This window comes from Trachemys scripta, chromosome 6 (assembly GCF_013100865.1).
Source record: "Trachemys scripta elegans isolate TJP31775 chromosome 6, CAS_Tse_1.0, whole genome shotgun sequence".
NCBI lineage: Eukaryota > Metazoa > Chordata > Testudines > Emydidae > Trachemys > Trachemys scripta.
In genome coordinates, this window is record NC_048303.1 from 53750313 (window position 1) to 53774749 (window position 24437).

General features: G+C 39.5%; 1 protein-coding gene across 1 annotated transcript in view; it reads left to right on the forward strand.

Annotated features, from left to right (window-relative positions):
• The first annotated feature begins 4187 nt into the window (after positions 1-4187).
• Positions 4188-24437, forward strand: part of ADGRV1 (adhesion G protein-coupled receptor V1) — a 438752-nt gene continuing 418502 nt past the window's right edge. The window contains exons 1-5 of the mRNA XM_034773174.1: positions 4188-4248; positions 17947-18131; positions 21131-21280; positions 22482-22577; positions 24279-24383. Of these exons, the coding sequence (XP_034629065.1) occupies positions 4227-4248; positions 17947-18131; positions 21131-21280; positions 22482-22577; positions 24279-24383 (558 nt within the window). The 5' untranslated portion in view covers positions 4188-4226. The remainder of the gene's footprint in view (positions 4249-17946; positions 18132-21130; positions 21281-22481; positions 22578-24278; positions 24384-24437) is intronic.

The following is a 24437-nucleotide window of genomic DNA, read 5'->3' on the forward strand; positions in this document are numbered from 1 at the left end:
TTATGGCTAACGTGGGAAATAACAGAAATTCTCAGAGCTCTGAAAAAAGATATAGAGGACTGCAGCCCTTAGGGGTGGGGGAAGAAAAGGTACAACCATTGTGGATCTGGATGTAGTTTTATTGGTCCTGGGGGTGGTGGGAGCACTCGCAGTGCAACGGCCCCTGGCAGCGGTCCCGGGGGCGGCCGGAGCAGCGGCAGGGGGTAGTCCCGGGGATTGCCGGAGCAGCTGCTGCTCGGCAGCCCCTGGCAGTTGATGCCAATGGCCCTGCCCCCTAGCAGCAGCCTCCCAGGGGCACCCCCAAGCGGTGGCTTCCGGCCCCTTCCCCAGCAGCAGCACCCTCAGCAGTGGCTCTCCTAGGGCCCCTGCAGAGCAGCAGCTCCTCCACAGGGCCCCCAGAGCAGCGCCCCCCCCCCCACCCAGCTAAGATTTAGTCAGGGGTATATATAGTACAAGTCATGGACAGATTCATGAGCTGTGAATTTTTGTTTATTGCCTATGACCCATCCATGACTTTTATTTAAAATACCTATGATTAAATCCTAGCCTTAACTATAAGACATTGTTTTCCATTCCTTTAATCATTCTCTGAATCCTCTCCAATTTTTCAACATCTTTCTTGAATTGTGGACACCAGATTGGACACCTTATTCCAGTGATTGCACTAGTGACAAATACAGTCTCTCTGCTTCTACTCGATTTTCCCGTTTATGCATCCAAGGATCATACTTTGGCCACGGCATCTTACCGGGAGCTTGTGTTCAGCTGATTATCTGCCAGGCCCCCCAAGTTCCTTTTAGGTTTACTGCTGCCCAGGATAGAGTCACCCGTCAATAAATATGGTCTATATTCTTAAGTCCAGCAACCCAGAAGTCTCTTTACCGGGCCCATCCCTTCTCTGCACCCCACTAATAGTTGCTGTCCTTGGCCAGTGCAGCCCCAGAGTTCAGAGGTTCATCCGCAGACTTCACCTCCCACCCTGGGTGGAAGGGGGGGTAAGGAGGCACTTTACATGCTCCACTGCTCAGGCACTCACTCGTCGCCCCACTGTCCAATTGCTGCGCCTCTGCGGGGCTCTGCTCTGGCCCTCTCCACCAGCTTCTCTGCTAGCCGCTTGCCTTACATCTCCGCCAGCCGCCCTGCTGGCCGCTTTCTGTGCCCCTCTGCCAGCCACCCTGCCGGCCGCACCTCTCTGCTAGCCATCCTCCTGGCTGCACCTCTCCACCAGCCACCCAGCTGGCCACTCGCCAAGATGTCTTCAGGACCCACCAGTTAACACAGCTCTCAGTGATTTCAGCTGTTAGTGGGGGAGCCTCAGTCCTGGTGCATATTGGGCAGTCTCTTTCAATAGAGACACTGTCCCAAAGTAGGTTTAATACCTCAACATCAGTGATTTCAGCTCTGCAGCATGTAATAAGATTCTCAATTAAGTCTAAATTATCTTTTTTATTATACCATGGAGAGAAAAAAGGTCAAATTGTGCCTAGGACCCTTAAACACAGTTCACACCACCGTTTCTCAACTCACTGGGCTTTGGAACCCAAGTCCTCTGCCTAGTGAGTGCTGTTCAGTTGAAGGTGAGTTCCTTCATCGGGGTACATGCCAGGTACAGTTATGCTGCCCTCAGTCCACACAACAAGGATAACAACCTTTTATTATTCCTGCCCCAATAACAAGGAGACTGGGGAATCCAACACCAGCCACAAGTGATCATTTGGGCAAGGAATTCCATCATGCTGAGCACCTAGGCAGGGTGGGTGTGTCCTGCAAAGGTATCAGCTCCTGAAGTCCTTTTCCACAGGTCACCACTAGATGTCAGGGGAGAGCTCATTCAGACTCTGCTTACACAAACAAACAAAAAACCACACCCTATCAAAAAACCCCAACCAGATCTGAACTCTCTTGGAGCTTGGGATGTTTGAAATTTGGATCTTGATGTTGAGGCTAAAGTCCCTCTCTAGTTTTCACTCAATCCAGACTCTCATTAACTTCAGGATTTGGCCCTTAAAACTTCTTTCAGCCCTCTTTCTGATCTAAAAGGATAGCTATCTATAAAGTAAAACTGAGAGGATCTAGGCAAAAAAAAAACCCCAAAAGGCCTAGATATTGCTGGATCCAGAGACATATTTGGATTTTCCCCCCAAGTGCTTGTGTGCCTATGTATAGGGTCCTACCAAATTCACGGCCATGAAAAACGCATCATGGACCATGAAATCTGGTCTCCCCAAGTGAAATCTGGTCTTTTGTGCATGTTTACCCTAGACTATACAGATTTCACAGGGGAGACCAGCGTTTTTCAAATTGGGGGTCCTGACCCAAAAGGGAGTTGCAGGGGAGTCACAAGGTTATTTTTTTTGGGGGGTCGCAGTATTGCCACCCTTACTTATGCCCTGCTCTTGGCAGGGTGCTGCCTTCAGAGCTGGGTGTCCCACCAACAACCGACACTCTCTGGCTGCCCAGCTCTGAAGGCAGCGCTCTGCCAGCAGCAGCACAGAAATAAGGGTGGCAATACCATACCATGCCACCCTTACTTCTGTGTTGCTGCCTTCAGAGCTGGGCAGCCAGAGAGTGGCGGCTGCTGACTGAGGGCCCAGCTCTGAAGGCAGCAACGCAGAAGTAAGGGTGCCATCCTTACTTCTGCGCTGCTGCTGGTGGCAGTTCTACCTTCAGAGCTGGGCTCCCAGCCTGCAACCGCCTGTCTCCAGCTGCTCAGCTCTGAAGGCAGTGTTGCTGCCAGCAGCAGCACAGAAGTAAGGGTAGCAGCACCACAACCCCCTCTACAATAAACTTGCAACCCCCAACTCCTTTTTTGGGTCAGGATCCCTACAATTACGACACTGTGAAACTTCAGATTTAAATAGTTAAAATCATGAAAATTACAATTTTTAAAATCCTATGACCATGAAATTGACCAAATGGACAATGAATTTGGTAGACCTTACCTGTGTATATAGACTAAAGTTTATATAATGGACTAGGAGAAGGTCTCTATCAATTTAGCAGTTTACAAATTAAAAAATTACTGTATCTGGAAAAGCCTATGTCAGTTATGTGTTTTTGCATTGCTTTTACACCAGAATGTGTCAGAATCTAGATTTTTCTAGTCTGTTAGGAGTGGTAATATGTCTATTTTGCTGATGCAATTTGGGGACTTCAGGCCAAAAAATGGCAGAATCCAGCAGCTCCCAGGTGATGGATATGTGTTTTTGCAGTGCAGTAGAGTAAGGATGCATTGTGGGTCTGGATTTTTGCACTGGTATTAGAGCAACTGTACTTCTCTGTTTAGTTGGTAGAAGTTTTCAGGTTGGGGGGAAAAAAAACTAGTTTGGACACAGCAGGATTCATATGTTGGATATATGTTTTTGTGGTACTCTGTCCTAGTTTGCAACAGGGAGCTTGGACTTTTTAGTGAAATAGGAGCTGCTACTTTTTTCTTGAATTAGACAGTAAATTTGGAGTTAATGGGGTTAAAATTTTTAGGATCTATCAGGAGGTAGGTACCAAATGTTTTCTTTCCTAGTGCTATTGGTCTGAAATGCATTAGAGTCCAGAGTTTTTTCTAGTGAAGTAGGAACTGCTATACTATTTAGAGTGCACAGTTTGGGACTTTGGCAAGATCCTTTTTTTCTGCTCCACTCCTGTGTCAGACATGCTTTTGGTCAGGAAGCTTTTGGTGATGTAAAGATAGCTATGCTTGTTCTCTATTTAGGCAGTGGCTTATGTGTGATGCAGCCAAAAATTGTGGGACCTAGCAGGATTCAGGTTTGTGGGGCGCTGATGCACCCGGAAGCATCAAAGTGCAGATTTATTTATGTGGGTGCACGAGCAGCCGCTGTACTCACTGATGGTACAATTTGAGGGCTTGGAGCCCAAACCTCACTGGACACAGGTAGACCCCGCGTTGCCCTTGCCGCCTCCAGGGAAAACAACCGAGTTCCTGTTTACCTATGTGGAACGATGGCCTGCCCTGGCCCACTCCCTTGCATCCCTGTGGGCAGCTACGCCGGGCGCTGGAAGGGGCTGGTTCCGCTGAAGCTGGAGCACGGCAAGGGCTGTTGGAGGGTACAGGGCTCCGCCCCCCCCCTCCTCCTAGAGGATGGGGAGGCAGCGGGAGGGCGGGGAGTGCCGGACCAGCGCGGAGAGGAGGGAGGAGTAGGAGCCGCGCCATGCATAATATGCGAGTGACAGTGAGTGCGCGGGCGGCTGGCGGAGTCCACAGGACGGGGATGTCCATGTCCTCCGGTCTAGGTAGGTTTGTTGCCCGTCTCTTCCCAGGGCGAGGGCGGGCCTTGCATTTGGAGCATCCTTCCTCAGCTGCAAAGCTCCCTCCTGCTAGCTCTAGAGTTGTGGCAGCAGCACCTGTTGCCTCAGGGAGAGGCTTTTTGGCTGTGGACAGAGCTGGGCATGGAGCTCGCCCTGCATGACTGCTGGAGAATATAGTCTGCTGAGGTGCGTAAGTGTCCTGGCGGCTCCTCTTTCTCTTCTCTGGGCTAGAGCAGCTGGAGATAGCAGCGCTTCCAAGGGAGACCTCTGTTCCTGGAAGATCAGAACAGGCAGAAGAAACTCAGCCTGATAGGTCCCAAGCCCGGGAACGATTGGTATTTAATATTCTAAAAACCACACAACAAAACATCCGTTTGAGTTTTCAAAGGAGTGACAATACAATCAAAACAGACTGAGGGAACTTCTCCTATATTTGTTTGCACTGTGTATAACTCAGCAAAACAAAGCGGGGAAAAAATAAAGCTTGGCCAACCAGCATCCCATGATAGAATTAATTTGCAAATAATAACAATTAAAATAAATGAAAATGGAATACCTTAAGGGTTTACAGTTCTACAGCTTTTTGATGTGTTGATTTTGTATGAATTGTTGCAGAACCCACTCTGGCTAAACCAGATAAACAAACTGTATTTTAAATTTAGTGGGAACTAAATGTGTCTCCAGTAGATTTACAGTATAGATAGATTTGGTGTGGCATGCAAATTATTATTTTGATACACTATTTGAACATCCAAAAGTGTGCTTTGTGCTTCTAATATATATTGTGCACACGTTATAAATACATATCTACTTGGAACTATTCTATCAGTTAAATGATAGGCATTTAGAAGAAAACTTATATATTAGTACAGTATAATAACCAAAATATATACATCCAGAAAATAGATTACTCATCTTTTAAATTAAAACAGCCTATCCCACAAAAATGTACAGTGTTTACATGCAAACTGAGAGCCATTTGTGGGGAAGGGGGATCAGTATGGTTTAAATAATATTAAGGATGCAACTGAAAATGTCCAGCTTTCAGAAAATTTAAAGACAAAACTAACGTTCCATACAAGTATTTTTTAAACCACTTCATGAATTAAGGATGAAGTATTAGTCAAAAGCTAGGAAAATTAAGACATTTGTTTCTTAATCTTCATGCTATTTAAACACAAAGTCATTGTGTTCTTACATTTTTAAATGGAAGAAATCAATGACATCATAGTTAGTTTACATCTGAATGAGCATACCGGCATCAAAAGTGCAGGGTTATCACCTTATGGTTATGGGAGTTGGATCCTGGTCATACTGAAATCAATGGGAAAACTGCCATTAGCTTTCTGGGATTTGGGCTGGGCTTCTTATCTGGGCTAGGAAAATTATGAGGGCTTAAAAATAATATATTTTGGATTTTGAAGAACTTCAAGCAAATGTATGAACTTGGTCCTGAAATTCTAAAACAGCCATGGAAATAGATGGGAGCTTTAGCAGAATAAATGTTTCAAAATTGGGCCTAAAATGTGTCCTTTTGTTATTAACATTTTGTGCTTTTTTTAAAATTAGAAGTCAGCCAAATATAGGAAAGGTTTAAAGCCATATCACATGCATAGCATCATTTTATTTAAAATAGTGAGGGTCTAGTTTATTTGCTTGAGAGACTTCCATTAAAAACCCTCTCAGATATAGGACTCAATCCTGTAAATGCTTACACACTTGAGTAACTTTTCTCACACGTGTAGTTACAGAGGGATTGATCTTGCAAACACACATGTACTCATGTGAGTAGTCTGAGTGACTTCAATGGAGCAACTTGCATGAGTAAAGTTAATCAAGTACAGAAGTGCTGCAGAATCTGGCTCACAGATGTTAATGGAATTACTAATATGAGTAAAGTTACTGACATATGTATATTTCTATAGGATCTGGGGCATAAGCTGTAAACCAAGTATGGTAATTTTGAGAAAATGTATTGATAACCAAAAAATCACCTTTTGGAGTGGTACTCTACTTCCACAATTGTCAGAAATTAGAACATGGGTAAAGAAGAGATTAATACTGTATTATTATTGCTTATGTATTTTGAAATATTTGATACCTAACATTAATATAATGTCAATACAATATTTTATATTTTAAAATGAAAACTTGAAAATGTCTTCATGGTTCAAAGTTCAATAGAGATGAACCTACTAAACTTGTCTTGAGTACTTTTGAAGATCTCTTAGTCTAAGGTGGTTTTATAGGTATTAATAAACTGTGTGCTGTACATTGGATTCTTGGTATTATATGAAATAGAATGTCTATGATAATTTAACTTCATTTTATTGCTGGATAACACTTCTCTCTCTTATTTGCTCTTCCTGAGTGCCCTTTTACAATATGTTCTTAGTATTACTGTCACTGTATAAATTGCCCTTTAAGAACTATAAAGAATATTACATCCTAAATATAATTAGGAAGGAGCAAGTATGAATTATTATGTGAAAATGCTTCATATGCTTTATACGAGGACCTGAACCCACATAGACTTAAGCACATGCATCATGTTACACACACGAGTATTCCTATTGACTGCAGTGGTACTATTTACTTGCATAAAATTACACATGTACTTAAGTCTTTGCAGGATCAGAGCCTTAGATTATAACCGCTGTTGGACAGAATACTTCTCCCATCAAAAAAAGCACAGTATACTAGTTAAGCATTGCTTGGTATGCATAACACCCTCATTTATAGATCTGATGCTGTGAATTTCAGACATTAGCAGAGTTCCAGCAATTCAGAGAAAGTTTGCATTTTATCAAGAGAAGTATGTTAGTTTTTTGAGGAAAAGAGATTGACATGGTGAATAACTGGTAGGTCATACAGCCTAATCCAGGTGGGACATTGTTAACTTTTCACTTTGAAAACTGCAGTTGACTAATGAATGAGTTTCTTCCTGTAAAGACTTACGCAAGAAGTCCTGACTCAAGTAAGTAGTTCTATTGAACTTGAGTAAAGACTTTGTGCATGAATGAGATTTTGCAGGATTGGGCTCAAGGGGTTAGTAGGAATTGTTAAATGGCTATAGCAAGAGGCTGAGAACTAGAGATGCTGCAGTGTTTCAAATCTTAAAAAAACAAAACAAACCCGCAACTCTAAATACTGACTCATTGCTTGACTGATTAGTATTTTCTTGAAAACTGTTAAAATTGTTGTATAACTCACCAAATGTTGCAATTTGTTATAAATAACAAGGGTGTTCTTTAGGATAGAATATTGCTGTTGATTTAACCAGGCAAGAAGTTGTTTGAATTCTTGAATTTATCTGGCAAAATGAAATACAATGAAAGGCATGGTCTGTACACATTTTGAATTTTGTGATAGTGGATTTTTCAATATGTTGACAAGAAAATTCCTTCTAAAATGCCATAGTATGATCTCTTTAAATGTTAAGATATTTTGATATTGTGTCAGTTATATTTTTCCAAGTTAAAATACAGTTATGTAAATCACGGTTTGCATTCTTCATTTGCTAGAACAAGAAGCTATTCCTTTCCCCCGTCACTTCTCCAGGCCTCATCCTATATATTTTGGGCTTTGAACTGTTTCAAGCTTTACTTTATTAGGGATTTAACATGGATTTAATTCAGCCATCTGTTATGGGTTTGGCACACCAATGGATCTGAGGTACTGGGCAGAGGCAAGCTGTAGAAATTTCCCACATTTTTAAAGGTTAGGGAAAGAGCTACCTTTATGAATAGATTTTGAATAATTCTCAGCAAGACAATGGCGCAGAAGTGGGGTAAAAAATGTGTGTCATTCTCTGAAGCACAAGGTCCTCTGTCTGTCTTTAGCTTTGCTGAAAAGCAATTAGCATTTCAACCAGCCAATTTGGTTACATGCAATGAAGTACTTGGGTTTGTAATTTGCTGCTCTCGGCTTGGTGCTGTTGAGAACTAGCCCTGTGTAATCCTCTCAAAGTACCTTTCTTTCCAGCATAGTTATTGTTGCTGGTCTTAAATAACTACTCAACAAAGAGATTTCCTTGTCTTGAGCTACAGGGTGCTATCGGGCAAGGAAAATTAAATACCCAGCTAATAAGGGAATTATTATAATTATTAAATAGTCATTATTAAATTGTGGCACAGGTTAAAAGCTTTAGAAAAGATTTTAAAAAACCCCAAACCACTTAACAAAGATAATGTGAGGCGTCTTTGAACCCAGACAGCTTTTGCTTTCAGAGCTCCCTTCAGTACACAGCACTTTATCATTTGTATGATTTAAAAACAGATTGCAGAGATGTAAATGATTAATTCATGGTATAGATTGGAGAGGAGGCCTTGTATCACATCAATTCCAAAATGATGCAAATGTATTTTTTTCTTCTATGGAGAGGTATTGTTTTGGGGCCTTTGTTAAAGACAGATCTATAGAAAAAATCCTCTTCTTTGCTTCCCTGTAATAACAAATGAAATATATTTAATCAAATAATTGCACATATTGATATATTTCTGTAATTTAGTATAAATATTCAATACAAGTTTTAATATTTAAGAATATATTTTTTGTTATGAGTGATTTATTTTTATAATTAGGTAACACATTAATTTGCTGCGTAGCTCATACATGCTTATTCCCTTGCAAGGAACCACAATACATAGCAATAATTCTTTTGTCAATTCACTTGAAATAATACTCTTTAATCCCTGTCAAGAGGCTGTAATTCACATCTGTTCACCTTGCAAATCATTTTTTTTATAAACTTATTATGTAAGAAGCAATAGTCAAGGTTGTTTATTTTTATTTTTCAAAGCATTCCAGCATGAGAGATAAATTAATGAATATGCACTAAAGTATCCAGTAATATGTTATGCATGCGATATGTTATGCATGCGATATATGGGCTCAGCCAGGCAAACAGTAATTAGAGGGATAAATTTTGTCCTCACATTCACACTTCATATTTTAAAAATGTGGCAAGTTTAACTTTTGAGAGGGTGACAGATACCTCCAAATTCAAGGTACAAATGGAAATTATTCTTAAGTCCAAAGGCCAGATCTTCAGCTCAAGTAAAATGGCATAACTCCATTGAATCCAATGGAACGATATCAGTTTACACCATCTTAGTTTTTGGTCCCAGTATTTAAGGGCCTGATTCTGGGATGTGCTGAGCATCTGCAATTTCTTCTATAATTGATGACAGCTGTGGGTCAGCAGCTGTAATGACAAGTATCTTTTTGGTCAACTGTGTAAGAAGCCATGTGAGAGAGATACAACAGAATAGAAACTGGGTAAGTGTGAGAGGTGGGGGCTGCATGTTTTGTGGGAGATAGGAGGCCTCTCAGGGTATGTCTATAGTGCAGTTAGACACCCCCGGCTGGCCCATGCCAGCAGAGCTTGGGCTAGTGCTGTTTAACTGTGGTGTAGATGTTAGGGCTTGGGCTGCAGCCCAAGCTCTGTGACCCTCCCACCTCACAGGGTCTTAGAGCCCGCGCTCCAGCCCAAGCCCGAATGTCTACACCACGGTTAAATAGCCCCTTCTCCTGAGCCCTGCAAGCCCGAGTCAGTTGGCATGGGCCAGCCAGTGGTTGTTAATTGCAGTGTAAACATAGTTAAGTGAAAAGCATATCCATCCCACTTCTTTTGAGAGGTAGAATGCCACGTATGTCGTGTCATGCCTGGGTGGCCCTGACCTTGCAAACCCTTGTGTAAGTAATTCTTACAAATGTGAGATGACCACTGACTTCAATGTGAATACTTGTGTGAAACAGGATTATTTGCATGAGAGTAAGGGTTTGCTAGAATGGGATCCTTCTATGGGACTTTCCTTTCGCTTCAGTGATAGTTATGTACATGCCAAAAATAGTACAAGCTATATTGCCAATTGTTGCAATACTATAGCATATTTATCTGTTACAGTATATGGTATTACTGGGCTTTGGCTATAGCTACACATGGACAGATTCTGATCTCACTTGCTTCAGTGTAGATCAGAAGTAGATCAGTTGAAATCATTGGAGTTGTACTGGTGTAAACTTAGTGTAAATGAATCAGAATCAAACCCCATAGTATGTTATTTCTTGGTAAAAGAATGTTGTCTTAGCAGATTTCAGCCAAAGTTTGATTGTTTATCACACAGGATCAGATTCTGATCTGTGCTGTAAATATGGAGTAACTCCAGGTGGGTAAGTTCCATTGGAATTACTCTGGATTACTTTGAATAATCGAGATCAGAATCTGGCCCTTAATTATTATATGGTTCAGTGGGATGCCCAGTAAGGCTATGATTAGGAAGTCTATTCAGAATAGGTTATAAGGTATCCACAAATGTCTGTAATTAACATTTGTATACTCTGTACTCTATATGAACAATTTTCTTGCCTGCTTGCCATTGGCAAGGCAAAGAGCTCAATAAGTGAGTTTAGCACTGCCTGATAATTTGGCACTTCGTTGTGTGCTCTGCCTGAAGAAAGTAGGCAGAGCAGGAAAGTTGAACCTCACAGAACCCTGAGCTCTACCTGACTTATAAGACAAAGCTCATTTCTCCTGAGATCGTTATAAGCTTAAGGAATACTAAGAGCACATGAAAGGAACATCCATTACCTTTTGAGAGGATGAAGAGAAAAGCCACTAGAAAGTACAGAAGGAGAATATGAATTGCAATGGTCCCACTTCCCTCACTTGGACAATGGAGCAGAGGGAAGAGAAGATGGCATTCACCGCTCTCCCATTAGCTTCAAGGAAGAGGCTGGGATGCTTTGGGCTTCCCATCAGGGTTCTACCTTTAGATTCAGCTGGGAGACCTCACCATCTTTAGTGTAGGTGCCTGGCTGGTACGATAGATTTAGTTCGCTGTCTAAGAGGGTTAACTTTCTGGCTAGTAGGTATGAATGTGATGAAAAGTTGCTCGAACTTCTTTCCTCTTGACAATATTTATACAATGAAGGATGGGTGTTCTCGTCAAGGGGACTTAATTGAGAGAAAGAGGTTTTTCATATAGAGATACTTTCAGGTACATTAAACTAGCTGTCGCTCCATTCTCAGTGCTACATGTCAAGTTAGTGAGTTTTCATAAAGTTTTAAAGAGGCCTGCAGTTGTGGTAAAAAGCTGTTGTTCATGAGAGTAATTGCCTAATATTTGTGTAGTTAAAAATAATCTCCTTCAAATGAAAATAAGCCCTCCTGGAAACTGAGATGAGAGCCTGCTAGTGCTCCATCATGGCAGCAGTACTTGGTGGGCAGCATGAAGCTACTGAGTTGGAGTTTTGGAACAGTGGAAGCCAGTTGAGAGCTCCCTGCACCAGGCAACGTGTGTGTATATGTGGGGGCCAGGCCAAGTGTTTCCCAATATTTTGCATTAAAAAGGGGAGAATGGGCACCTGTGAGTGATGCTCCCTGCAGCAAAGAGGGAAGAAGGGTTGGCACTCTGAGATAGAAGCTAGGGGGCAGGGCCCCCAAATAATATGCATGGAAAAAATGGGATACTAACAGTCTCCCACAAAATGTTACATCCACCAGAGTAGTCCAGAATGGGGCAGCGGGGAGCAAAGAGAGAAGCAACCAACCTGGCTGCTTGGTCTTTTATAACTCTCCTGCTTCCTGTGTTTTGCAGCAGGTAGAGTCATCAGGCTTCTCTCGCTGGAGTAGGCTATCATTCTGAAGTAGTGACATGGAAGCAGTGTCTGGTCAGCCCTCTCCCATCAAAGTAAGGGATTTATTTCTCCACCCTCCATCCCCCCCAACACCACAGGGGAAAGGGGCTGAGGCAATACACACTATTCAAATGCTAGGTTTTGCTGGCACACACATTGTATCCTTTGAAAATGCGGTCCTTAATATTGACAGCTAAGCTACTGAAGCTGTGAGGTGAAAAAGAGAAACGTTCCAATAAGCCTTAAATACAGAAACTCCTTTACTCTTATTTTGTGATCATTACTGGCAACATAGGAAACTCTGAATCTTAATGAACTGATATTATTACAACTCATATGATTTTATAATATGCTTCATAATGTTTGTAAAGTTCAGCGCTGGAAACCAGGAGTTCCTTTTGTATCTCCACAACATGTACAGCAAAGGTGGTGACATTGTAAGCCTTCCTGCACTGTTCCAACCTAGTGTGCTTCAGCCATGCTCTGGAGAAACTGCCTTTAAGGATTAAAGAGCAGTTCTGACTCGATGCTGATTCAGGAAAAGATCCTGCAGGGTGCACAGTAGAACAAACCAAGTTGAGAATGGGGTATTGTCTGGCAGCCCGAGATGGCCATCATGCTGCTCGCACTGCAGAGTAGCAGACATGCCATTCCTTTGAGGTTCTGCTTGGCTGGGTGTATAGTAATTGAGGGGAGTTAATGGGGACAGATAGGAAGGAATGTGGTAGATGCTATACCTACCCTGATGTGCTATACCTATACACCTTAGTAACTCTGAGGACTATGTGAAGGTAAGCAATACAAAATAGCCACAGACCTGAAGAGATCACTCTAAAACATTTGCCCATTTCCCCCACCATCTTCCCCTCACCATCAGCCATGCTGGGTCTGACAGTTAGTCTTGGCTCCAGATGCTTATCTCCTTTTGCTTCCCTGATTAGTGATCTCTTCTCTCCTCTTGCCCTTCTCTCTTCCTACCTTGCTATCCTGCACTGTCCTTCTCCTTTAATATCGGATCATGACCTGGCTACTGCCTTTTCAAGTTCAGATCCCTTCACTGCTGGTTCCCATCCCAGGTTGATCCTGACTTGCAGACTGAGTGTGTGCCACCATCCTCCAGAGACCCGAGCCCAGAGAAAGTGGGTGGTGCCTTCCATTTTATAGGCTTTTGGTTATCAAATGTAAAAGTCAGACTATAAAAATCTGTGGAAAAGACCATCTAAAATAAAATAAAAAAAAACCTAAATTTATTTTGTTGATTTGGTGGTTGGCAGAAATTCAGCATCATAATTTGCTGAGCATAAAGCAATCTTCACCACCCTCACCCCTTGATCTGCACCGTTTACTTTAGTGGAATTACTCACAATGTGTAGAAATAAGTCTACTCAAGTAAGTCTTTGCGGTATCAGGACCCAGAAGCAAAATGCAGCGTAACTGAAGTCCAATCTTAGAATAATTTGATGTGATCTTAGAAACTTAGGTGCAAAAATGGGCAATATTTTCTTTTGAAAGGTTATGAATAATGTGTGAGAAAAAGAAACCACAGAGAAAATAATGGTACAAAGTATCAGAAAAGCTTGTATGCTTTTGGGGCATCTGGCTTGCATGTCTTTGAAGTGAAAACCACGTCATCTACCTGCTATTCAACTATGCATCTCCTAAGGCAGCACGGACATTGTGAAGTATGGTAGTTTAAAACCAGTGTGTGACATTCTTTCAGTTTAATGAATGAAATGCATACCACAGACTGCATTAATGCTTTTTTTGTAACATGCTGTTTGGTGACAGTAAACAAGACTTGACAGAGGGAGCAGAACAGAGGTGATATGGTCTCTGACTTATTTGTGATTGATGATGTTTTAGAAAATATTGTATAGGATCAGTAAGTAATCTTACCTGTCTTACACTGGGAGTTTGCTCTTTCTGTAGAAATATAAATGTGCTCCAGAAAATGCTATATTTAGCTAAGAAACTGTGTGTTACCTGCTAAGTAGCATTACTTTTTAAAAAATCCTTTGATTTTTAAATTAAATGTCTAACAAGGGTGTAATTTTGGGATTTACAGCATCCCTCACTGTCTTTAAAAGTCTGTTATTTTCTTTTGGGAGCTAGTTTTTTATGTTCTTAATTATATAAATCCTTAGAATAAACCTATTCATTTTTAGTATCCAGAATTACAATGTGTAACATCATTTGAAGCTACTATTGACACTCTAAATCTCTATTTGCTATAGCTCTATCCAGCCCAAATTGACCTTCACAGCTGTTGGCCCATTGAGGTTCTATTTGACTTCCTAGGCTACAGAGTCACAAAGGCTGTTTTAGACCCCCTTTTCTTAAAGATTTGTTATATTCCTCCGCCCTCCCACACTCAGTAGCAGTTGTGGCAACATATGTTACATTTTTGTGTGATTTGAATCTTGTCTTGAAATTTCTTCTCCCTCAGTCCTCTCAAAAGCAATATTCCTATTAAAGGATTCGAGGTGGCAGAATTGGACCCAATAAACATTAGTAATTTAGCAGCATTGCAGGATGGAATGTATTATATACTAAAAGTTTAGTATTTTTACTGTGAAAAAACTACTGTAGTTTCAATATAAATACGAAAAGTCAAAGATAAAATTACCAATATTAATATGGTACAATAGGTAAAAAATATGTATAATTTTTGTCTCAGAAAAAAATAATTTAGGCCCAATCCTGCAAAGATACTTGTTGAACTTGATGCAATATGAGTAGTATGGGACCACTCACAGTGTGTGTAGTTCAGCACATGTGTAAATCTTTGCAGGATCGGAGAAGTCAGTATATAAATCATGACCAGTATTTTATAAGGTAAAATATTGTGAGCTATACTGGCTCCTTGGATAATATTTTGATTCCCATGAGCTGAACTCTTCAAGTCTTGATTTACATTACTTTTACTAACTGTAATATTTTAAAGTTGGTTTAATATGCACAGATAAAGGTCATTTTTGGCAGGTTGCACATAGTAAATCATAGTTCAAATAATGTAATGAGGAAGAATTCTCACCTGCTGAATAATTGATGACATGATTATGAAACCTCTCTTGTTCCACCGGAGTAATCCTATAGTTTTCGAATGTCCCCTAGTAGAGGTAATAGAATTCAAGTAATTCTAAACTTTATAACCTTGCCCCCAAGGATCATATTTTCAGTATTATTTACTTGCAGCACACACCGTGGGAAGCAACTTGCTAAGTCTATGACAAGGTAACAGCTGAAGCGAAAAGGTCAACAAACTCTTCAGTTGCATATAGATGATGCCTGCATTTGCAGACTGTGTAATTGTCTCAAAGTTTACAAAGGTTACAGCGACTATTCACATTCAAGCTATAATATAGGTGCTCAAAATAACATTTATACTCTGGAGAGCAATTTAGGGTAGAGACCAATACACATCATTTGTAGGTTAGTCGTAGTCAGCTTTTTTATGTCTCAGTCCTATGAGGTGCCTAGAGCCTTCCATTCCAATTGAAGTGGCAGAATTGGGTTTTCATTCATAATCTTTATTTTTTTGCTCTGTCCTCAATTATTTTGTTTTTGTTTTTTTGCATCAGACCATCTCATAGTTAAATTGATAGGTATTAATAGGTAATGTGGGTCACCTTCCTACAGAGTCACAGTAATAAAGGAATTGCCTTACTTCATCTGACCAGTTGTCTATCTAGTCCAGCATTCTGTCCCTGACTGTATTCAATACCTGATGCTTCAGGCAAAGATGCAAGAAACCCTGTACTAGGCAGGTATGGGGTAACCTGTCCATAGGGGAAGTTTTATCCTAATTCCCATTGGTTAGAGATTTGTTTTTATATCCCTTCCAAAACTTTTAAAGTTTTAATTTAGTTTGAAATCATATTGCTGTAACTCTGGACCCTGTAAGTGTGAGTTGTTTGTTCAATGAGTGTTATGTCTCTTTAAAGTGGCTCCTTTTCCTTGATACCATTTTCCTGTGCTTGGAAAGTTACCTCGTAAGGGCAGATTGTGACAGGCCCTTGTACAGGTGTGCAGGGAGAAGGGAGTGTGTGAAGAACCTCCCTTCTTGTTGTATGCCCTATGCAAGGGTTGTAACAATTGTAGACCTCAAGCTTGAGGGGAATTCATTCACTGCTCTCTTCATGCAGACATGGCGGTGTACATACTTGAAAGAGGTTGAGGAGGAGTGGGGTGGAGCAGTTGAGGTCGCTGGCCAGTCCGTATTGTAGATAATATTGAAACTTGGGGGGACTGATCCTGAAAGCCTTTTATATGCAGAACTCTCATTTTAAATCCATGGGAGATCTGCAGTTGGAAGGCTTGTGGGATTGTACTCATGATAATTAAGATTCAGTTTATGGTGGGGTGAAATTCCTCAAGCAAAAAATATTTTATTGGGTGATATTCTTATCAGAAATAATGAAACATTTCAAATGGGTTGTAAAATTAATCATTTGTTTCACTGGGATGATGGCTGTTCCGTTACTGATTTTGTCTTTTGGATAATGTCTGCCTGTAGGTTTTCATTACCTAGCTGTTTCCAAGATGGTGTTCAGTACAGCTGAGTGAATAACTTATTACTAATAATTTAAACAAACAATATTGTCTTTTTTCCCCTGTTTGTAATTTTCTTGGGTTTATTTATTGTTCAAGATTATTCAATACATGATTTCTGTGAATTATTCTTGGCCTGTAGCTTGTTTACAGTTCATTGTGAATATACACAGTGCAATATTCATCCTGTTTTGACTGGACACCAGTCACATTGATCTTGCAATAAGTTCTGTATGGGCAGAGCCCTGAGTCTGTGTGAAGCTTCATATTTTCAGAGATCTGCCTGTGCAGAGTTCATTGCCAGATTAGGGCAATCAATTACATGTTTCTTTTACCTTACTGGATACGTATAGTTTTTAGAATCACAGGCATTCTTTGAATACATCCTGATTAAAAATTTGACACTCACGTTTCACAAACATTCAAAATGCCTCTCTGTGCCAATGACCATTCTTGTCAGAACATTTATTTATTAGAACATGTGTGAATTGCCATTTTACAAGAAAATCTTTGGTACTTTGTGGAGAGAGATCTAAAAATAAATTTATAACACTGTTTTCATCAGCTGAAGGAACTCTATCTAAAGAAAATTGTCTCCATTGGGAACCAATCCTGCAACATGCGTTGTATCTCTGGGAAATGCTGAGCACTCTCAACTTCCATTGAATTTACTGGCACTTGAGGGATGCTCAACTTGCCACTGGACTTGGCCCTTAGTAAGGGGACTCAAATCCAGCTGAGTCTATCCTAAGAGAAAAGTATACATCCACATAGTAAGGGAGAGTCCCAATCATGAAGAGTTCACAGTCTCATTAAAACATGATGCCACAACTGAGTGTAATAAAAATAAAATCTGAAAGGAATCTTGGAGAGATGCTGAGAGAAACAGTAATAAAAATATAGGTCATATATATATACACACTAAATAGTTTAGAGTATCAGAGTTCTGGAAGGCGAATTCAAAAATATACAATAGGAAGTGGAATATATTTTAAACACTTGGAGTCAGTTTTTAGCAGGCAGTGTTATCTGTACCTACAAAATATAGACCCAGCCCTGCACCACTGAAATATGCCATCCAGTTTGCTCAGAATTATGGCCTATGCATGTTTTGGGCTTGCTCTTTGCAATCCATACTCAGGCTGATATTTGGAAGATTTAATAGAGATTACGGGATTGGGCCCAATGGATACGAGTAATTTTGTCAGACTCTGGCATTGAGTGGATCAGGTGTGAATACAAAACCCTACATTTGGTAATTATGTGAATATTACTGAAAATATGGTCCTTAGGTTTGTATCATATTTCTTCCTGAAAGGAGAAAATATCCAATTATACATCAAATTATAATAAAATAAAACAAATTTAATTAAAAAAATAAATGAGTAGAATATAAAGTGTTGGCTATAAGTCAGTGATTCATAGAAATTGTTTCCTACATACTAAATACATCAACTTCTTTTATTCTTAAACTTTTTTTTTTTTTGGTAGGTATGCCCTCTGCTTGTTTATTAGTTAACCTTCTTTTAGCATTATTCATCAACTTCACATCTGGAGAAACAGAAGTAAAGTTTACTGGGCAAACAGAATTTGTAGTTCATGAAACTAGTACAACAGTTATACGTCTTGTTATTGAAAGGACAGGAGAACCAGCTAACATCACAGCAATTGTATCGGTAAGAAACTGCCAGTTCCCCTCTTTTAAAATGAAATTTGGATATCTGTATGAAATGTTGATTGCTGCTGGTATGTTTTCTTTTTCTTTTTTTTTTAACTGGGTCAATGCAATGGACTGTATAGCTAGGTACCCTTGGGGCTCACTGGGGGAACTGTTTTGAGTCAGAAATACCCAGTTGCTACAAGCGAGGACATTTCCATTGACTGTGCCAATAGAAATGTTTTCAGGCTTCTGATAGCTACTCAGAAAGCAAACTACTACTCCTGGTGGAGCTCTGTGAGTTTATAGGGCAGTCTGATTTGGAATCTAGCTGGTACTTGAAAATCCACTCCCGAAGAGTGGGGAGAAAAGAATTTTTCCTTCTCCAGTTTTTCTGGGCCGAGGGAGAACAGCTATACCTCTTTATTGATTTCATTTATTAGGCATGTGGCTTTATTATTTCAAAAAAGGCCATTTAAAGGAAGATAGAGAAGAGATTTTCCCATTCAGAAGGGAAACAGGAAGACCTATCCTGAGAGGCACCTGCTGTGTAGAAGTCAGGACACCATGATCTGAGAGATTAGATTGTGTTTACATAGTTTTCTTTATCTCTTAGCTATTGTTAACCACGGGGCTGATTCTGCATCCCTTACTCACATTGAGAAGTACCATACTTTCAATATAGTCATATTGAAATCAATATGAAACTTTGCAGAGTAAGTTTCTACTCAACATGAGTGAGAATGATAGAATAGAGTACCATATGAGGGAAGATATGTGCAGAGTCTGCTACTTTTTATTTTGTGCAGATCCAGAGAAATGTGCCATATTTGTACATGGTCACCAAACATTGTACTCTTCTGAGCTTAAACAATGGAAGATGCATGTTATTTGAGTTCAAAGGGTTAGAAATTGATGTTCCAGAAGACAGTACAGTGGGTATAAAATCTAGAGAAGGCATGAATGTCTTTGAAAATTGGTGCTCTTGTAAAACATGTAAAATGGCAGAGTTCTTTAGTTTTTATATTGAAAGGGGCCAGGAGGCTATTACAGATATTTTCACATTGTTTTAATAAAGCTTATACTTTAATATAGCTATTGTTAGTTTTATAGAAGTACTGTATGGCTATTGTGGTTGCTCTGAGGAAGAGCATTACACTTGTGGGGAGAGAGACTGGATTTTGGCACCCAGAAGTTTCTGCTTTGGGTTTGGTCCTGCATAGATGACAAAATACTGAAGGAAAAGTTGAGTGAAAACCCTCTGATTCCAGTTAAAGTGGATAAACATATTTCATTCATTACTGCATCAATACCTTGGTATATATCCCTTGGCTAGAACAAGTGGAAAACAGTTTTGAAAAAAAACAGAAAACTAAGAGATTAAAAAATAAAATATAGCCCTATATATTGACAGTGTATTAGTTAATTGCTTGACTTTATTGCATTTTAAATAAAAAGTTGAAGAAAGTTAATAAACACTGTAAATATCAAGAGTGACAATAAGCTTAATTTAGTATGTGCATAGATTATATTATGTGCAGACATGCATCTTTGTGGCTAAGCGTTAATATATATTAAGAAGCAACAGAATAGTGCAATAAATGTAAGTAGTGAAAATTAAAAAATTCAGACTTTTTTTAAATTTTGAAAAAGTGTGACCATTCTAGAAACTGGCTGAAAAACAACAAATTAAAATAAGCAAACTGTGCTGCAATTTCAGAAAAGTGAAAATTTTGAACAGCTCTTGTAGGAAGATGTGTGTGTGGTCTGTCCACACTAGAGATTTTTGGTCTTTTCAATACTGCTTCAGGCAATACTCTTTCCAAAATTTTCTAATCAAACTTGGTTGCCTAAAGTTGGGCACCTAAATCCATACTTAGGCACCTAACTTTAGGCAACCAAGTTTGATAATGTTGGTCTTTGTGTACACATACCAAAATGTTTGAACTTTCTCACAAGCATCCTCAGCACTAATCGGATTTCACTGTTCCCCGTCAACGCTTACAAACAGCTCCATCTGCATTGTTCAGTTCAAACTTTCAGTGCTAGTTTGGATGGTAACTTGAGGCATTGCAGCCACACTGGTTCAGTTGGCTTTCCCAGCTCAGTGCTTCAGTGCACCTGCACACCTCGCCTGGATAGCTTTGATGGTTCAAAGCAATAGGTTTGTAATTTGTCAAGTGACAGTCCCGCTTTCAAGTGAGTCAATGGGAGATTTTTGCCATTGACTTCAGTGGGAGCAGGATTGGGCAGTGTGTATTGCTCAGTGTTGACTGATTGCAGTTTAGCAAGAACATAATAATTTAATAAATGTGTGTTTAAAGCAGGTTATGTTAAAATCTTTATTTATTCATAGCTAGTAAGTGTTGAAATGAATAATGTATAATATTTCCCATAACTGAATATATATTATTATTCCACACAAATGGAATGACCAACAGGCAGTCCCTATTTAGAAGGCATTGATGTTACTCTAGTAGTGGGTGCCAGAGAGTATGGCCTGCTTCATCTGCCAGAATTCTCTGTGATGCATATAATTTCCATTACTGTGGAGAAAGGGAGAAGCAGAGGTTCCTTCTGGACCCATGATCATCACATCACAATACAGAGCATTCATTGTATAATGCAACTAGCATCTATACTAGTATTTGTTATACTAATAATGTATGGTGTGCATGTTCTTGTAAATTGTATTTAAAAATAGTGTTCCTATTTAAAATATGACACTGTGGTGCACTATGTGCAAGATAGTTACATACTGGAATGGATTAAGGCTCCCTGATGAAATCATAACTAGCTGTGAACAAATGACATGCTTAGTTTCTCGGCATGGGTATAGGAAGTTTCTTACTATGTTATTGTCCTGTGCCATCTGTCCAGAAACACTTGAGCTGACGGTAGTGAAGATTGAGGGAGGAGTAATGTATAGAAAACATCATATGTAATATATGAAGCAAAGTCAGAAGAAAATTATAGAAAGTGGGGAGTAGGTTATATTCATGTGTGTATTTATTGTAGATTTATGGGGAAAACACAGGTGACTTTTTTGACACATACGCAGCAACATACATACCCGATACAGAAACAAACAGAACTGTGTATATATCGGTCTGTGATGATGATCTTCCAGAGGCTGATGAGATGTTCATATTTTACTTGACATTACAGGTAAGTGCTAGTTTTTTTTGTTTATCTATTTCACTAGAAAAAAGACTTTGGCATATGTGGCTGCAGCTTACTTACTTACTTCAGTGGTGAATTTGGCTCCCCATGTCTAAAGCTTAAAGTTTGGACAGCAGGCAACCTGATAGCCTTGTGCTATTTCTTAGCAGTTCCATGCACAAGACATGAGCTTGTTTACCGTGCTTGAGACTTTCTGCAGAGGCAATATATTCAGCTTTGGAGACTTTAACAGGGACTGTTTCCAGTTCATTAAGAAGCAAAACTATGAGGTTCTGAAGAGAATCTTTCGTTCTTTCCCAGAAAGACATTGCTTCAAGGGGGAGGGTGAAAAGTAGTAGGGAAACAGGATGATCCTCATTGCTTCAGAAAAAGACCTCCCTGGAAAATATACCTTAAAGAGCATGTAGGTAAATCAGTGTATATTGCTAATCCATGTTAGAATGAGGCAACTACGAAGAAGCTTGTTTTCTCTCTTTTTTTTAAACTTAACAGTCCATGGTAAAGTTTAAAGTCACTGCAATAAAAGTGAATCTTCATTTTACCTCTGTGTTTCATAGTTAGCACAAATGATTGATAGTAAATGTAAATACGTTTCCCCCTCCTTTCCATTTCCTTCTTCCCTTCCTCTGCCTATCAGTATTTAACTCAGAAATATAATAGAAAAGTCAGAAACTGAGTTTACACACACATATATAGTAAACTGCTGTAAACAATATGCTCATGACCTGTAGATTCATATAAAACTTAGCTCAAAAATTTCAGCCTATACATAATGCTAAAAAAAGCTCTTTAGTTTCTAGCATGACTGCATGCTTCATATCTAATTCCTTATTGCTATGGTATCATTAATAGATTGTCAGACTATGATTTATGTCTTCAAAGTTTCTTTTGAGCATTTTGTTGTTTAACCAGACTGAGACTCTTTAGAATGTGTTTCCATAAGCAGTAAGAGTGATTTATGTGCATTCTGTTGACTTGAATACCTTTTTCTTGGAACTTGTAACCAGACACAAAAATACAACGAACCAATCAAAAAAATAAAAAAGTTCCAACAACAACAAAAGGAAAGACATACTCACACTTTGAATGAAAACATATTTATTTAAAAACAAGTTCTTATTGAAAACTGCATTTTTTTAACTGTCTGCATCGCTGGTTCACTTACCATATGTCTTATTAATTTTAGAAACCATCTGCAGGAATAAAGCTTGGGTCACCAAGGTCTGTCACTGTAACAGTCTTATCAAATGACAATGCCTTTGGAATTATTTCCTTTAATATGGTATGTTTTTATGTTCTATACATTAAAAATTTTAAATAGTGTAAAGGGGTGATTTTCCATTCACCAAAGGGCATTTGTGCATCTAATTTCCTTAGAAGTCTTTGTCAGTTAGGCACCTAACTCCCATTTGTGACTTTTGAAATGAACCCACTTACAGATTTCTGTAATATGGTTAAATATATATGACTGAAATGCTACTGTACACTATCAGACATGCTTTCATTGGGTTGCTCTCACACTGGGCAAGCTTGTGTGCTAGTCTTCCTAGAAGTGCAGCATAGAACTTGCAGCCCAGGGGAAGGTGGGGCCTTGGTGGTTTTAAGCAAGTTAGGAACTCCGTACAAAAGTTTAAAGAACTGTAGGTTAGTACCTATAGTGGAATTCACTTTATTTAGTGGTTTCATCACTTTGCAAGTGAAATGAGACAGTGTTCTCTTTGTGCAAATTGGTAATATACTGTATTAACTCTGGGACCAATTTTACTCCCATTGAAGTCAGTAACAGAGCTCCCATTTACTTCACTGGGTGCAGAATAAGGCCCTGTCTCCTTCAAAGCAATAATGACGTGTAATGTTGCTATGTGCATTTTAGAGAGCACATTTCACTGCTGGTGTGAAATTAAGGTGAGGACTACTCTCTTGCCTTACGTGGATATACACTCACTTATGCCATTGGTGAATTTGGCCCAGAGATATTGTGGATATCTGAAACTACTGTGGTCCTTACTAATCTGTTATCAGTATTTTTATACTTACATCTCAGAATCCCACACGGGCACCAACATGTTATAAATTAGTCAATACTTCTGGAATACAGTGCTTGGGAGTGCCCTTTGCAGTGCTTCAGACAGTGTGTCACATGCTGCATTGTGGAGATAAGATTGGGCTGAATGGTAGTTGGAGCCCCTTAAAGAATTCTAGCTGACTCAGGCAGAATTCCTGGCAGTGTTCTAGAGGTGGTACTCCACCCGTTAAAACTTGCAATGCATGCTTCTCCTTACAATGCTAAGCTAGATCTGTTGGCTTGTGTGGTGGTGAGGGCTGGACCATGGCCATGCTAGCTCTCCAGTCCATTAATAGTGGACTGGAGCATAAGCAGTTCCATGCCTATGCTCTCCACCTTGAATGTGGCTGGCTCTTGTACAAGGAGGCATTTTACTAATAAAGCACAAGAACCTTAGAAATAGCCCAAACTTGTTTTCTGGATGAATTAAACTTTATTGACTGAACAAATCTTTGTAGCTAAAATAGATTTAAAAACTCACATTTGTAAAAGAATATAATTGGACTACTTATGAAAATCAGTATCATGAGATAAATTATGTCCTGTAATTTTAAAATCAATGTAAATATCTAACTATCTAATAAATGATTTTAGAAGGAAGAAAATCTGTTTTTAATTGGCTTAGGAACTTCTATAAATATTAATGATACAAACCAAGTAGCTTGTATAAGGTAGCCATGTTTGTTTATAGCAAAAAGGGGAAAAAAAAGAAAAAAGCACTCAAGTAACCACTGCTTTTTTTTTTTATCTGAAGTCTTTCAAGCTTTTTATTAGTTGAACTAATTGGTTGCTAGGAAATGTAATACCATCAGTGGACCACTTTACAGATTGGTATTTCTATGGTAACAGTTTTTTCTTCACTCTCTGTTGAGATACTTGATCAATGCCTGATTGCCTGTCCCTTCTCTTCCCCATTAGTCTGCCTTAATCACAGTGAATGAGCCCAGAGGTAGAAATGAATTTGTGCCTCTGACTCTAATTAGGGAGAAGGGAACCTATGGGACTGTGACTGTGACTTTTGAGGTAAGTTTATTAAAACAACTTTACACCTCAGCATACCTTCTTAGAACTGGATGG